The 16,938-nt window shown below is 41.3% G+C and overlaps 1 protein-coding gene and 1 pseudogene across 5 annotated transcripts in view; one reads left to right on the forward strand and one right to left on the reverse strand.

Moving 5' to 3' along the window:
* ANKRD55 (ankyrin repeat domain 55) overlaps nt 1-2,188 on the forward strand; it is a 514,150-nt gene extending 511,962 nt beyond the window's left edge. For 4 of the 5 annotated variants that reach the window (XM_053907354.1, XM_053907353.1, XM_019414283.2 and 1 more), the window contains one exon: nt 1,169-2,187. In XM_053907354.1, coding sequence (XP_053763329.1) covers nt 1,169-1,290 — 122 coding nt within the window. In that variant the 3' untranslated portion in view covers nt 1,291-2,187. Of the gene's footprint in view, nt 1-1,168 lie in introns of all 5 variants that reach the window. The other variant, XM_053907355.1, reaches the window with a different exon arrangement.
* A 9,024-nt stretch (nt 2,189-11,212) lies between these two features.
* Nucleotides 11,213-13,428, reverse strand: LOC109246417 (succinate dehydrogenase [ubiquinone] cytochrome b small subunit, mitochondrial-like; annotated as a pseudogene).
* Between the last annotated feature and the right edge of the window lie 3,510 nt (nt 13,429-16,938).

Raw genomic sequence — 16,938 nt, forward strand, 5'->3', positions numbered from 1 at the left:
AAACAAGCAATACTTACTGGATTCTAATTTCCTTCCTTCCTTTTCTTTCTATCCCAGCCCACTCATTTATAACATGTATGCAGACACGCAATGTATTATCTTCCCCATCCCTCGCCATAACCTCTTAATTACAGAGGTTGAAAGATTTAGGAACTGCCCTGTTCAAACAAGTTTCTTAACCTTCAATTTCCTTCCTTGGCCTGTAAGAGTAGTGCCAGCCTGATAAGGTTGTTGGGAGGGTTACACAAGATAACATATGGAAAATACTGGCAACTATTTGCAAAGAATCAATATCCAATACGTCTTTTCCTGCCCCAAGCTGTAGTTTGGATGGTACCAATCGAGAGCTCTAGGATTCCTTAGGTAAAATCAGTAATCCACGGGGTCTTAGTATTACCCTGTCTTTATGCAGATAAGGAAAGGGAGAGGTGGAGATACATGTCCAAATTCACACAGAGTTAGTAGCAGAAACCAAAATGCATTCCTCAGCTTTTTCTGATTTATGTAAAGTGAGAGTTTTGGATGGTGCGAATTCAATCACTGGATGAAATTCAAGCCTGACCTTGTCTTTAAACAGAAATGTACTCACAAAGACATCTAATTAAGTAGCCCGTCAGCCTTGAATCCTGGTGAGGCTTGGAGAAGCCAGAGAGGGGATTTTCTTTGGCAGAGCCCAGGAGCTTTGGTCTGCACAATTAAATTTAAGGAGGGAAGAGAAGATAAAGACTTTGATCAAGTTTAGCTCTGCGAAAAAGAAATGGAAAGCTACACAGTGTTTTTCCTAAAAGAAACCGAGAACCTTTTGAGGCTTGCATAGAAGTGCAGTACAAATGTCTTGGGGCTCATTTAGAGCATTGTGCTGACTTGGCCATCAACAGCTGCTCCACCCCAGGAAAAGAGAGCTCTGCCAGGAACGTACAGCCCAATCATGTTTTGATCAAACTTGGCTCTGTCCTGTATTTGTACATATTTGACATCCCTGATGACACGTGGTGAGCCTGAATAGATACAGATATACAGCTTTCTCCTGCAGCCAGGCTCTCACCAGATAAGCTTCTTAGAAATGCCTCCACTCCTTAAGACATAACATTGTTTCCCCCCACCATTTCTCCTGAGACTCTCACAGAAGCAAACCTTGAAAGTCTCTCCTTCTATTCTTTCTCCTCAGTTCTATCTGGAGAATCTCTGAGGACAAACCGAGTGCTACCTGCTATTCCAAGCCAACGGGGACACAGCACAGCAGGCAAGGAAAGTGAAAACTTTGTCAATCCCACCAATGATGAGAATTAGCTGTGGCTCACTGACTGTAAAAATAGGGATTATATATATTTTCAACTGTCAAGGGATAAGATTACTCTAGTTTGTGAGAACAAAGACTGATTCAGTAAATTGCATTCTAGAAGCCATTCACAGTTTTACAACTCCTTCCTAATGACATTTCCCAAACAAGCACTTGGAATCTTTGATTATATATATATTTTAAGTCTGTGAGTTGCTCTGACCTCTACATGCCAAAACTAAAAGTCAGAATATGTTATCAGCAGGGAAACAGCTATGTTTGGCTTGCACTGTGGTATCAGCAGAGATTTTTTTTTTCCTGAACGATTTTATGTTCTAAAAATGTATGCTTTGCTGAATAAAAAAAAAAACAACAAAAAGCATATTCCATAGTTTTCTTCACATTCATTGTAATTCTACCCTTGGTTGATGAAACTTAATTAAAATGAAAGTAGCAAATTCCTTTAATCACAGTTTAGTCACAGTTTTTGGCTTTTAAATGTACAAGCTTCTGTAAAATATTTTCTAACATCTGATCCTGGTAACAGCCCAAATCATTTGCCAATGTTTATGTATCTTCTTTGTTATTTGATTATTTCCACCTATTGTCACTTTCAGATGTGATTAATAGTGAGAAGATCATGTGAGTTGGAAGGGTCTACATCCTGGCCTAACAGAATGAAATCGGCACTTCTCATACATTCCTCAAATACTCTATGTATTTAATCATTCTTTTTTATGTTTCAAAATAATGGTCTCTGCCCACTCAAAATGTTTCCAAAGTTATGACTTAGTAAAGTTTGAAAGGCTACTACTAACTGTAGATCTTACTTAAGATGTTTATGTGTTGTTGAGACTGATTTAAATGTCAAGGCCCAGCCATATAAGATTATAGTCATTCCATGTTATTTCTAAGCCCACATGTTATCTGTAAATATCTCAAGTACAATGCTTACCATTTGATATTAGCATTATTTGTTTAGAGAGGTCAGACTATGCCATTACTAAATAGAAGCTCCTCTGAAGCCAAAACATAGTTCTTTGGCTTTGTGCTTATAGAAGTGTGTACAGTGCCTGGCACATAGTAGGCACTCAGTTTTGTTTTGTTTTGTTTTTTTCCATAAAAGAAGGAAGGGAAGGAAGTCAGGATGTAGAGGGGGAGGTGGCAAGATCGAGAGATGTAGAAATGATAAAAAAGAGGTCATTATTTCCACAATCTCGTTTTGACAATGATAGTAGTCTGAATTAGGGATTATATAAGAAAAAGCCTGTGACCAATCACCCAAGCTAGACAGTAGTTGATAGGGAGGGCAAATCCTGGTGCAAATGGAAGAGCTCCCAGGACATCGATACTGAAGGGTTTTCTATTCTGTTTTGTTTTGTTTGTGGGCTGCATCTTTGAAGAATCATTCTCTGTTAACTCTCAGTTAGGTAGTTCTATTGTGTCACCTGGTTACTTCAGAATCTGTGTTCATCCACAGTAGACATAGTAGACACCTGGCCCTGTCCTGCTTAGCTTAGTCAGCATAGGCTCACCTCTTCTTCAATAATAACACCAAAATCTCATTGGCTGACAATTTTGTTTTCTTATTCACAACACATGCTCCATACCAGCTGGCAGAGTTGGCTCACGTAGATTCCACTTCAACATGCACCTCCTTGGTGACAAAAACAGCAGAAATGCGATGTGAGTCTTATCACCACCTATCCTATATCATTTACCAGATCAAGCATATGGACATGTCTAACTCCAAATGGGGTAAGGAAATAAAGTCCTCCCATGGGTCAGAAAAGGGGAGAATTGGAATATTTATGAACTATCCAAAAGATTACCACACTAACCAAAGTTCGGTCCCTAAGTGATCATTTAAGTTCTCTTTACCACATGGATAGCTAAGAGGCCAAAACAACTTAAAAAACAAAAACAAAAACAAAACAATACCTGTGTACAGCTATAGAATAAGCCACCACCTCCCAACACATATATACACACATAGCATTCTCTAAAGCTAGGCCTTTGTATCAAAGTTGATTTAAGGATCTTTTGCTAGCTATGAAGAAGTAATATGCTGCCCAATACCACCTTTTTTTTTTTTTTTTAATTTTTTTTTTTTTTAACGTTTATTTATTTTGGGGACGGAGAGAGACAGAGCATGAACGGGGGAGGGGCAGAGAGAGAGGGAGATACAGAATTGGAAGCAGGCTCCAGGCTCTGAGCCATCAGCCCAGAGCCCGACGCGGGGCTCGAACTCATGGATCGCGAGATCGTGACCTGAGCTGAAGTCGGATGCTCAACCGACTGAGCCACCCAGGCGCCCCCCAATACCACCTTTTTAAATAGAGCAGATATCCTTGAGGTTCCTGGGTGTTTCAGTCAGTTAAGCATTGGACTTAGGCTCAGGTCATGATCTTGCAGTTCATGAATTAGAGGTCCACATCAGGCTTTCTGCTGTCAGCGCAGAACCTACTTCAGATCCTCTCTCTCTCTCTCTCAAAAATAAATAAAAAATATAAATAAATCAGTAGAGGAGCTATCGTTTTGCCACCAAGTAAAGTTGCTTGTTTGAGGTAGATTTATCCTCAGCCAATATTTTACTGACCAAATCAGATATTAGGTAGGTATTCACCAACTTGTGCCCAACTTTAAAAATGTCAAGAAAATTTTTTTTTTCTGAAATGACTATTTTCTTATTTTGCACTTATATTTCCCTTCATTGCTAAGGACTCATTTATTTACACACATAAACATCATAACTTTGCATACATTATTTCATTGGAATCATTATATCAAATCAACCTATATTGTCCAAGTACAGACAAGGAATCCAAGGCAAAGAAAGAACTAATTTTCCCAAAGTCACACAACTAATGGCAGAACAGGCCTTAGCAGTGAAGTCTTTCTAGTCCCATAGTCCACATACATAATTCCCAAATCATCATTTTCCTGTTCCAGAAATTTCATTGGTGTGATACATCTTTGGCAAAGCTTCCCTTTCTGAATTTACTTATTTAGCTTATACTCTGTACAGGCATAGTGTAGCTAAGGTTAATATTTGTGGAAAGAGCAGACCAATTCAGTAATTTGTGCTAACCAATTACAGTTGTTGGAAGCCAGGGTTTCCCCCAATTTTTCCTCTTCTCCTTCAGTAATCACTTGGTTTAACACAGGTGTCCTTTCTCCCAGTAAACACTAAATTCTAATGCTCTTATCTTCATAGAATTCAGCCAATATAAATAGCTTTCTGTGACTCCAGATTATTATCCTTTCTAAGTCTGTTAAATCACAGCTTGATACACAATTTTAGAAAATCTCACCAAGTGACTGATTAGAAATATTGTGCCTCCTTCCGACAAAGGCAAACATAACCATTGATTTTGCTTTGGCCCTTACTCTGAAATTTTCCAATGCATGTCTCTAAGCATCCTGGCATTTTAAAAGTGGTTTTTTAAAAGGACCATTTGGAATCCACCCTAGGGATTAAATGGGGTAATTAGGAAGGAGCATATTTGACCCTAGCATGATATATAACACTCAAGTTAAAAACTAAACAAGGGGTGCCTGGGTGGCTCAGTCCGTTGAGCGTCTGACTTTAGCTCAGGCCATGATTTCACAGTTTGTGAGTTCAAGCCCCACATCAGGCTCGCTGCTGTCAGCACAGAGCCTACCTTGGATCTTCTGTCCCCAACCTCTCTCTGTCCCTCCCCTGCTCATGCTCTGTCTCTCAAACACACACACAAAATAACAAAACAAAAAAAAAACCAAATTAATTAAAAAAAACAAACAAACATGGTAGCAGCTCTCACATGTAGTAGCTAGCCTTTCTTATTGCCTTCAGGGAAAATGATGTATTTTTTAAAATGCTTACTATTTGAAAATGATCTTTGGAATCAGGAAATTCCATCAGATTCAATTCCCTAGACATTGGCATAGAAACATTAATACTGGTAGATGAAGACTATCAATAAATGGTATGTTTCTATCAAACTATTATGTTTTCAAAGAAAATGCCTTCTGATTCTGACCTCTATTTAGTCCAATCTTGGTCTTTTAAGCAGCTAAGTTCCAAGAAATCCCCAAAGGCCAAATATGAAAAGTCAATGAACGAATTGTATCAAAATCTCAATAGGCATCTGGTGGCTCAGTTGGCTAAGCATCTGACTCTTGATTTCAGCTCAGGTCATGATCTCACAGTGTGTGAGTTTGAGCCCCATATTGGGCTCTGTTATGACAGTGTGGAGCTTGCTTGGGATTCTCTCTCTCCCTCTCTTTCTCAAAGTAAATAAATAAACTTTAAAAAAAGCTCAAAAGTTTTCAGTCAGTGTGCACAACTGTCATCAGAAGGACAAAGGTAGTTTTCACACTAATGTGTGAAAAATAGGAAATAGCTTGTTAATTATTAAGTCCCTAGTAAAAATTGTATTTACAGTGAATGTACATTACCTTGCAATTGTTAGTGGTCCACAACTAAGAAAAAGGAGAGCAAAAGAAAGACTGCCAGTTCCCTTAGGGGGACAAGGTAGAATCTAACATGTTGACTTCAATGATGGGAAGCTGGAGTTTGAAGATTTGGAGATGTGGGGCCAGCTATAAGGTGAGAAGGTGGAGTGGATGGTATAGGAGACTGTAGTTGGCTGTGCATTGGCAATGAAAGCAAGTACTGAGCCCAGATACAGATGACCATGAACAATATCTTTGGTGCACTGAAAGCGAATAACAGTGAGTGACATAAAGGAATGAAGGAAGGAAATTATCTCCATCATTTCCATTAATGTGATATATAAAAGTACTCCAAGAAAGCTTTTAAAAAGAAACCAATTATATTCACTATTACTGATAATAAAAAGACAGTTTATGAGGAAGCAAAGCCACATCTTAGAGCCCAAAGAATTGTTCCCTGCAATAGACAAATCAAGGACTGGTCTCACTCTCAGAAGATGACACCCACTTGCCTTACTAACACTTAAGACATTGTTCCATGATGTCCCAGGACATAATGGTATCTCCTCTACTTCATCAGGGCTCAAACACTAGAATTGATTGAATCATATCTATGAGATACAGAGCTACAAGCATTATGCTCCAACAGGCTAAAAAGGAAGCTTAAGGCCCTAAAAAAGGACTTCAGGGAGATCACCACTGAGCCAAACACTAACCATATTTGAAAGTATAAGTTATTCATTCAAGCTGCAGAGTTAGATGAGAAGTTTCTGGAAGTATGTTAGAGAATAACAATAAACAGAAGGCTAGGCCAGTCAGCATCGTGGTTTACAGGTAGGAGGAGGCTATCAGACTTTTCTCAAATCTGTATGACAAAGCCAAGAAAGCCTTTGAATTCAAGAAAAGGTAAAAACCAAGGCAATGTTCAGGCACCTGGGTGTCTCAGTCAGTTAAGCATCTGACTTCGGCTCAGGTCATGGTATCACAGTTTCTGAGTTCGAGGCCCGTATTGGACTCTGTGCTGACAGCCTGGAGCCTACTTTGGATTCTGTGTGTGTGCGTCTGTCTCTCAAAATAAACATTAAAAAAGTAAAAAAATTTAAAAAACACAAGGCAATGTTCTCATGTGTCAATGTAGCTCACTCTAAGATATCTACCCCAGTGTTCTCTGAACAAGTGACTTTGGGGAAGGAAAAAATATAAATGCAAATAAAAAAAAGGAAAAGATTTAAAGAATTTCCCCTCCTTTGACTCTCTAGTTCCTGAGAGCTAGTCCATTCAATTTCCATAGCAGTGAGATTGGGGAGCATCACCTCCCCGTTGCCACATTCTACCAGGGCAGGATGAAGAGTCAAAGTTCCATAAAGCCTTTTGTACTATTCTAACAAAGACTTATACAGTGAGTAAGATTTTGCTTCCTTGGATGTGCTAGAGCCAGTGCTTGTCAGCCACCATTGGTGACTTGAAATTGGCCCTGGTGGAAACATTTACACCATGGAAACTGGAAAACACTACAAATCAGGGTTTTCTTTTATTTGAGATCTGGTTTACCACCACACCCCTGGGTATAACATTTGGGGGGGGGGGGTAATCTTTCAGATTTAAGAGCTCTTTGAATTAATTTTATCTTCTGCAAAAGCTTTATTGTTTCCATTTGGCCTATGGCTTGGGAGAGGGCTCCAGGGTGGTTGAAGGGCTCCCTGGTGGCCTCAGGAAGAGGTTCAGGCAGAAGCTCTGACACCAGGGAAGAGCCAGGGGGCCCCTCGGAGAAAGGCGGTGCCTGAGGGGTGAGTCAGGTGAGGAGGTGTCCCCTGCCCCGCCGGTGGGCCGGCCCACGGGGTCAGGCAGGTGGTGTCCATCTTCGCGATGGGCGGCACCTGCGCAGCTGGCCGAGGTCCCGCAGGTGGCCCGCAGAGGCGGGTGGGTGGGCGCGGGCAGAGGCCACGTCCGCGGACGCACAGGACGGGATTCGGGATCCTCCCGGCCGGCCGGGGCCGCTGCCTTGGCGTCCGGAGGTCGATCCCGCTCACGTGCGTGGCTCCTGCACGTCCTGGAAGAACCGCTGCGGCCCCGCCTGGCTGGCCTGTTCCAGCGACGCGGGGACCCTGGAGCTTCTCAGCTCACAACGTGGCCTGCGTCCACAGAGCCACGTCCTCCCCGTGGAAACAGCGGCCCAGACAGAGGTGAGTGCGGGAGACGCGCAGAGGCAGGTGGGCCAGGCGGTGGACGCGGCTGCCACCCAGGTGGCATAATTCTGACGCATGTGGGAGCTCGTGCTGGTGCGCAGGAAGGGGCCAAGTGCGGAAATCGGTGTTGGCTGTTCCGGGAGGCACAGGATGGCTGAGAAGGTGGTTCCGAAGGTTGCGACTGCAAAAGAGGTTGTGGGGTGCTGGGAGGCTGGAGGCCTCCTGGGGTCTGTCTGTTCCTTCCAAGCAGGGTTGAAGCAGGAGACAGATACCCGAAACTGTGCAGCAGATTGCAATATTGTTAAGACATATCCTTTTGCAAGCACTGATGCTGGGGCACAGGAATCATGCCTAGGTTTTACTGTATTAAATTGTGACGTTTCATGGGATAGAATATAATCCAAGGGTTAAGGAAACCCATATAATACGTGTATGCATGACTCAGCACTATACTCAGAATGAGATTTCCTCTTAGAGCACATCATGAGCCGCATCACATCTTAATGAGTATTCATGGATGAACACTGTTTCTTCGTGTTACCTTGTGAGCCTATTAACAGCTCACAGCTCAGTTTAATCAGTTTTTCTGTTCAAGGTAGGTATCCTGGTGGTAATGTAGGCAGTACACTCTAATTTCACGCCTGATCTTGCAGTTACCCCAACACCCTCTAATACTCAAGAAATGTATGTTTTCCCCCTTAACCACCCTCCTAGTCAAAAAATAAATACTAATCATGGTAGGTAGGAAATGGATGTGACAGTGCCTTTCCTCAGGTCAACTCTCCTGGAATCAAGGAGGTATTCTCCTTATATTTATAAGCCAGGCAAATCATACATCTTTTGTACAAATAGATGTGTATGGGTCTGAATTCCTTGGCTGGTTGTATAACCAATCACTGTTTGTTGGTAAAGAAAAAGGTTAGTTTAAATCATGTGACCCAAGAGCTCTGACATCACTCGGGCAGGAAGACTTCTTAAGTATTTGTTCTAAAGTCCAGATCTGGAAATTATTTCCATTTCTAGCACCTATTCTCTGTTCTTAGTGCATTCTGGCTCTGAAGCATTTGATTGTAATGCTTTCATGCTGTCGTTCATTGTGTCAGCAATCATGTTTTGACTGCCCTGTGGTAGATGCTGTAGGAAAAATAATGTTTAAAATATTAAGGGTACAACAAATTTATATGAGGTTGTGAGGATTTTCCTGTATTTATTAGAAGAAAAAAAGTCATTTAAACTGTATGCTGTCTGTTTTGGTCATTTGAAACCAATAGATTATCCCTTAATATGTGAAACTTAAAAATAAACTAGCCAGTTAACCAGCAAAAGGAGTTTATTTGGGGAATAGAAGAATTGCAATTCCTGACATGCAAACCACAGCAACCATAGGCAAGTCCAGAGAACTAAGGAGAGGAGTGGCCTTTTGTAGGGGAAAGAAGGGTGTTGGCAAGGGCTGCTGGGAACTGAAGTCTTTTGGAAGAAAACAAGAGTTTGGGGTTGTGACAACTTCTCATTGGCTGAGTTGCTGCAGTTGTCATTGGCTGGATTGTTCCTGGGCAAGGAGAAAACTTGCTACCCCCTGCGGGTAGTAAAGTAAACCTCTTCCTACTGGGACATTTGAGCTGTGCTTCTTGGTGGGCTCTGCAAACAAGGGCAAGTGGTAGAGTGTGACAGCTCCCCCTTCAGGGTTTCCTGACTACACTTGAAATCAGGTTTCCTTTAAGGATTTTCACAAGTAAAACCAAATGTTAACTCTTAAATTATTGCTCTACTTTTATTCTTTTTTATTGTATAGTATTTTATTGTTTTAAAAAAATTGATTTTCATAAAATATGTTTTCACACTAGAGATTCCCACAGTGGGAAGAATAATGCTTTATTACTTACAGTGTTATATTTGTGGACAGAGATTTTAGGACAGGTAAAATAAATACATAAGGATACATTTAGGATAAGTACAATAAATATATTAGGAGGATTAAGTCCCCAGTAGAATCTGTAATTTTTTTGAGACATCTCTAAGGGGGCCTCTTCCCTACATGGGATTTCTCTACACTTCAGAAGCTCTTCAGGCTCTTCTTCCCAGGAGTTAGAAATGAGTAATGTGTGGGCCCCCGGGTGGCTCAGTCAGTTAAGCATCTGACTTCAGCTCAGGTAATGATCTCACAGTTCATGAGTTTGAGTACCATATTGGGTGAACATGACCCCCACCTCAGGTGAGTCCCCTTTCTCTCCCTGTCTCTCCCTCCCACTCTCTCTCTCCCACTCTCTCTCTCTTTGCCTTTCCTCACTTGTACCCTCTGCCTCTGAAAAATAAAAAAAGAAAGAAATTAGTAATGTGAAATAACAGTATGTCCTATTTTTTAATTTTTATTTAAAAAAAATTTTTTAGGTTTCTTTATTTTTGAGAAACAGAGACAGAGCTCAAGCAAGGAGAGGGAAGGTCAGAGAGAGGGAGACACAGAATCTGAAGCAGGCTCCAGGCTCTGAGCTGTTATCACAGAACCCAGGAATTCTGGGCTGGAACCCAGGAATTGTGAGAAAGTGACCTGAGCCTAAGTCAGATGCTTAACTGACTGAGCCACCCAGGTGCCCCAGTATATCCTGATTTTTTAAAGTTTCCATAGAACATGTAACCATCAGTTACTGGTATTGAATGAACAGAGAGGCAAGTTTTCAAAAATTGAACACTGACTAATTTTGGGGAAGTCTTTACTTAATAAGTAACAGTCTTTGGGGTGCCTGGGTGGCTCAGTTGGTAAACATCTGACTCTTGATTTTGGTTCAGGTCATAATCTCACAGTTTGTGAGATCAAGCCCTGTGTTGGGCTCTGCAATGACAGCATGGAGCCTGCTTAGGATTGTCTCTCTCCTCCCTGTCCCTCCCAACCCCTCAAAATAAATAAAAAAAAACATTTAAAGAAAGTAACAATCTTTCCCTTTCTCCATCATTCCCAGGACAAATACAGAAGTTTGATCAGGTATTGATAGAACAAAGCGGAATTCCCTTTAGGATAAACTAAAAGGGAAAAGCTCATATATAATGCTTAGTTATACAATGAGTCTTGTGAGAAGCTGGGAGACAACCCCATAAACTCACCAGAATAAGGAACTCAGTCTCCAGATTTCTTGGATACAATTCCTCTCAAACTTTTTCCTCAAAGACTAAATTCTAAAAATAACCAGGTGTTGAGAAGAGATTTGTCTCACTAGTGGGCTTAACTGTTATTTCCTCCTTATTGTGAGTTAAATGGCTTAACAGAGCAGAGGAAAAGAGGTGTACAGTCCATTCTCAAGGTATTAGGTCAAAGAGGTCAGAGCTTCCACATCATGGCAACAGATTTGCAGATGCCCATAGGATAAAAGCTGAAATAACAAAGCCCAGCAAAGGTTAAAGCCAAGAATGCCAAAACACCTGCCTTGGCACCCTTCTGCCAAGCATCCCCTCGAACATAGTCAGTAACCACTTGTCCAAGGCCCTAGTGACTATGAAAAGTGAGGGCTGCAGCCAGGGAGTAGTCCGTCACAGAGCCATGGTCCAAATCAGCAGCTGGAACTAAGCCCAGGAGCAAAACACTGCCAACCCTCTCACCAGTCAAGCTGAGAGATGAAGCATAGGAACCACAATGGTGGTTGGGTGACAGGTGAATGTGCTGTGTTTTCTACCATCCTGAAGCAGGTCGGACCTGGAGAAATGCTAACACGTGAGCACGAGCACGTCTGACCACTGGCATCTGTAGAAACAGAGCTCTGCCTCTTTGGGCACTACACAAGACAGCCTCCGGAGACTCGTCCCTCTCTCTACTGAAGCTACTTTTATTCTTCCTTGCTAAATTACAGAGTCCCCAGAGTCACAGTCTCAGAACTTAAAAAAAAAAATCAAAAACAGAACTCTAGACATGAACAAACTTGAATTCAAATTGAAATGATAATCCAGAGTGTTGACATTGGACCTCTTAAAGATCCTGAAGATGAAAGCCAGGGTCTTTTTGTAGCTGGTACAGGGTCAGAGTATGAGGAAATCTGGACTAGTTCTTATAAAGTGGTAACCTCACTGGTTCAGCAGAAGAAAAAACCAATTTACGTATTTGACAAAGTTGCCCCATTCTCAAAAGCGTTAGCATTGCTGAGTATTTCTTTCTCAAAATGATACTTCTTGCTAATTTGACCATATTTCCTCATCAGTAGATCTATTCAGGAAAAGAGAGCCAACTTCCGTGACTCTGTAGGAAGTGTGAAGATGATGGGGGGTGGGGGGGGACACTGAAACTAATGCTTTCACCAGTCCCAGCCCCTGCCATTCTCAGCCCAACCCAGGGGCCAAGATGAGAGTTTCTCAAGGTGGAGGGACAGGAGGATCAGAGGTACTTAATGCAGCAAAAAGTAGAGAGGTGTTTCTGGTATTCCTGAGGCACAGCTCTTTTAATGGATTATCTATTACCTTCTCTCTCTTCACACAAACCTTTTCAACACAGCTGCACACAAGAAGCAAAACAAACCGATTTCCCTGATTCCATTTTTCTTAACCTCTTAGCCCATCTGTGGGTATGCTTATGAACTCTGGAAGAGTGAGAAGGAGGGGAAGAGGCCTGCAGGATCTGTCAACTTTCAAAGCAGTCCCCTGATGATAGAGAATTGGCTTTGAGTAGCATAGACCTAAATATGTGCACGTGCAGACATTAAAGCATAAAGTTAAAAATCATCTGTCTCTTCTGTGTTTTCAATGTAATTCTGGTTCTTACGAGAAAAGAAGCTTAGAACAAAATGTCAGGAAGCTTCTATGTGTGTTTTATCTTCAACATTTGAAAGGTATCTGTGCAAACCATTTTAAAATAAGGCTTAGCTTAACAGGACATAATGCTTTGCTCTGACTTTTTTAATTACCTTAAAATTTCACTGTCAAGAACATAGGGGTAATTGCCTTTCACTTAAACTGAATCTGGAAACGGTGTCTTATTAACAGTTTAAAAAAAAAAATTTTAATGTTTATTTATTTTTGAGAGAGAGAGAGAGAGAGAATGAATGAATCTGAAGCAGGCTCCAAGCTATCAGCACAGAACCCCACTGCGGGGCTAAAACTCATGAACAGTAAGATCAGACCTGAGCCGAAGTCAGACGCTTAATGGACTGAGCCACCCAGGCGCTCCATCTTATTAACAGTTTCTAAGAGAAAATAATGTGATGAAGAATGGCCACTTAGATCCTAAGACCAACATTTTTATGAAATGTGCTAGCCCTTCTAACACTGTAAATATATTTTTTGATTCTAAGAAGAATACTTCTTCATAATGACTTTAATCTTATAATTAAAAATTCCTTAAAAAGTTGTGGTAGAGAATATCAGAAGAAACTAAGTAGTTTTTAATAAATATTACCTTGTTTTCATGTACCACTTTCTGCTGTTAACTCTCCCTTCTCCAGTTGAAGATTATTTTAGCAAAAAAGTTGTGAATACCCATTATGTACATTGTTCCAGGGTGAGGAAGCTACAGTTGGAATAAAACAAAACGCCTCCTTTTGTAAAGCTCATTGTCGATGAGGATGCCAACCAAAATTCTCCAGGTTGGGTTACATGGGTAAAGCAGTAACATAGATGGGTTCTATTTTCTGACTTTGTTCCATCAGTATCCAAGAAACTCCATAAAATCTGATTGCCAATTACTGGTATTGCTGCTGCTAATAGCTCTGTTTCTCCTGGGTTTTATTTCCTGTGAGAATTGATAAAATATACAGGGAGAAAAGTAGAAAACCAGAAGGGAGCACTCCACTTAATTTAGAAACAATCTTTAAATGGGCAATAAAGAGAAGCTTTCATTAAGAGGAAGTTTTCAGGAGGTATTCGATGGTGGGGAAGGAACTGGAGGCCACAGGACAGAGCATAAGCAAAGGAGACTTTTACAGCCAGAGGGTGCGTGATGGAGGAAATAAAAATCCGGAACGGAAACAGCCATCCAAAGCTGCAGCAAAGAAGAAAGCTGGAAAGAAAAGGAGAAGCAGGTGGAGGTCATTGAAGGACCTCAAACATTAGAAAATAACATTTTTAGTTGAAGCCATAAATAAGAGAAAGGAGAAACAATAGCCTCTAATGTTCTTTTGTCAGACCTGATGAGGTGCTTTCCATTCAAAAATAGCTATTATTCCTCAGTTGTTTACTAAGAGCAGCCATTGTTCTAAATTTAGAACTCTGAAGAGTCCTCTTGTGTAACCTCACAACAGTCCTGGGAGGTAAGTACCATCACTGTGCCTTACAGCTCCATGTGGCAGGGCCAGGCTCCCTGCCTAGCCATTTGGGGCATAGTCCCTGCACACATTGATCCCCCACAGAGATATCAGGCACAGAGATATCAGGCTGCTGCTGAGACCACTGATGGCCACCAACACCATCATGTCCTTTTTTCCTGGGCACATGTCAAAACTACATTTCCCAGGCTCTTGCAGCAGGTGAGGCATGGGCTGATTCTGAATGTGAGTGGCTGTGATGTGTCTGACCTCCCTAAGAGGTCTAGAGCCATTCATGCTCTCTCTCTTCCTTCACCACGAATAAGATGCAGAGGCCCCAGTGGAGAACTCTGAGGTCCTAGAAGATGGCGGGACCACTCCCTGGAGGTTCACATGGTAGGCTCATGAGTGGTATAAGAACTCAGAAGGAATGAGATTAATGGACTGTGATCATTGCCTACTCTTCTGTTTTCCTGCCTGAAGATCTTTGAAACTTCCTTCTACCTTTGCCTCTGCCATTGGGATAGGGGGAAAGCTCAGGGGCGCAGAACCAAGGTTTTTTGGAAAGACTGACATCCTGTAAGCCTATATGCATAAATCTCTGGACAGGTAGGACTGAAAGGTTCTCTGAAGGTGAATAGAAATGATTTCATCTAAAACAAGGGCAAATTTGGACTCTGTTTTTGGACTTGGAGGCTTGGCTCTTAGTCAAATATTGCAGTTATTTAGGTTGACAGATCCCCCATCTATTAAAAAAAAAAAGGCAAGCTTCCTGCAGAAGCAATGAACCAACTGGTATTCAGAGTGCCTTTCTGACATCACAGGTTACTTGGCTCTGTTTTAAAAGTCGAGTGCATATCTGTTAGAGAAAAGTGTGGTTTATTTCAATATCTTCTATAAGCAGCTGTCAATATTGCAAAATCATAGAACTTTGGGACTGAAAGAGCTTTTAAAGAAACTGAATTTTCCTCATTTGTGAAATGAGCATGTTGGACTAGAACATCTTTAAGTATCCTTCCAACTGTAAAAGTCCATGATTCTGTATACATGTTATATGTGTATGTACATACCCATATACACAAAAAAGAAGTCAGGACGCCTGGGTGACTCAGTTGGTTGAGCGTCTGACTTTGGCTCAGGTCATGATCTCACCGTTCATGAGTTCAGACCCCACATGGGGTTCTGTGCTGACAGCTTGGAGCCTGGAGCCTGCTTTGGATTATGTTTCCCTCTCTCTCTGCACCTCCCTGCTCACGCTCTCTCTCTCTTGAAAATAAATAAACTTAAAAAAAATTTTTAAAAATTAAAAAAAAGAAGCCATAGAATTTTTTTAGCAAACATTCCAAAATGTATATGTGACTCATTTCTTTTCAGAAGTCAGTCTCAATAAACTGTGCACATGAAAGCAGTTTTAGTGTTGCCCACCACTCCATAGTAAGCAGAGACCATTTTTCCAGGTCCTAGATAAAATCTCAGGCAGGTCCCATAGAACCTGGGGCCTTTTCAGGCCCAAGAACAGTCTTTCATTTTAAAAGTGCAGAACAGTTTAACATCTCAACTCCAATCTAATTCTCCTCTAAACTTGTAGCTTACATTGGCTTCAGGCTTGGAGCCTGCCATGATGTGTTGTTAGCTTCCTCTTTCCTTCTTTATCTACCTCTTCTCCAATTTCCTGGCACATGTGTTAGACCCCTCAGGGCCACCCTGTGGAGAGAGGGGATGAGGGAGCAAAGATGCATCCTCAAGGCTGTGCTCTGGCCTCTGCCCCCCTCCTCCCTCCCTGGGGTGCTAGCTGTGACATAGCTGCCTCTCTCCAGTGGGACTGCTTCTAGCTTATCTAACTTGGTCTCTCTTGGTGAGAACAGCTCTCCTCTGGCCAGCAGCTTATGTCTTCCTACCAGCCCCCTGATACTAACTGCCCACCTTTCTTTTGGGGTCCCCTCTCTAGGAAGTTCTCTTGGGCAAGATCCATTTGTCTTAGTCTATTCAGACTGAGAAAGTGTAAGAAATAGAAGCCACCCAGTCTATGATACTTGGTATAGCAGCCCAAGTGGACTAAGGCAGCACCTTTCCTGCCCAGTCACAAAATGGCAATGAAAATGCTACAATTTCTTCTCTGTGAAGATGAAATGGAATAATTTAATCCAGGAATGTCTGGCTCTTCCTGTTAGGTCTTTACAAACTGATAACAAATGTGGGCAAAGTCTCTGGAGATGGCAATGGCAAATGTCAGATACATAAGTTGCAATATTATTTATAGCCTCTGCCAGATATGCTCAAAATGTCAGACATATAAATATTTGTTTGCTCTAGGAAATCATCAAAAATTCCACTAACTCAGAAATAGTGACTTCGTTGTGCCCTACAGTGACCTCCTTTTCCTCATATTAGCAATTAATTTCTAATATTAGCCATTAATATCAACATATATTAACAATTTCATTTCTATAAGCAAACCAAAAGATGGCTTTAGTTTGTCAATTATTTAATTATGGGAATTAATTAGAGATGATAAACATGTGGTCCAGTTCAACAAGTTGGAAAACAATCCCTGAACAAGTAAGTATGTTTTTAAGTGGTGATGATTTGACCTTAAACATTTTTAGGCTTCTAATGAATGGTTAGATGCATATGGTCAAAATATATCATGGATAACTAAGAAATCTACCCCCTGAAGTCAGTGTTGCTTAAGGCCAATGATTAGTTCTTTGGGCTTTTATACAGCAGCCCCTACAAGAATGATCTCAGTTTTAATCACCACTGAAATAAAAGAAAAATGAAAGTGACTTTATTTAAATACCGTTTCAATGGAATAAATAAG

This window comes from Panthera pardus, unplaced genomic scaffold (assembly GCF_024362965.1).
Source record: "Panthera pardus isolate Hobbes unplaced genomic scaffold, ASM2436296v1 HiC_scaffold_2, whole genome shotgun sequence".
NCBI lineage: Eukaryota > Metazoa > Chordata > Mammalia > Carnivora > Felidae > Panthera > Panthera pardus.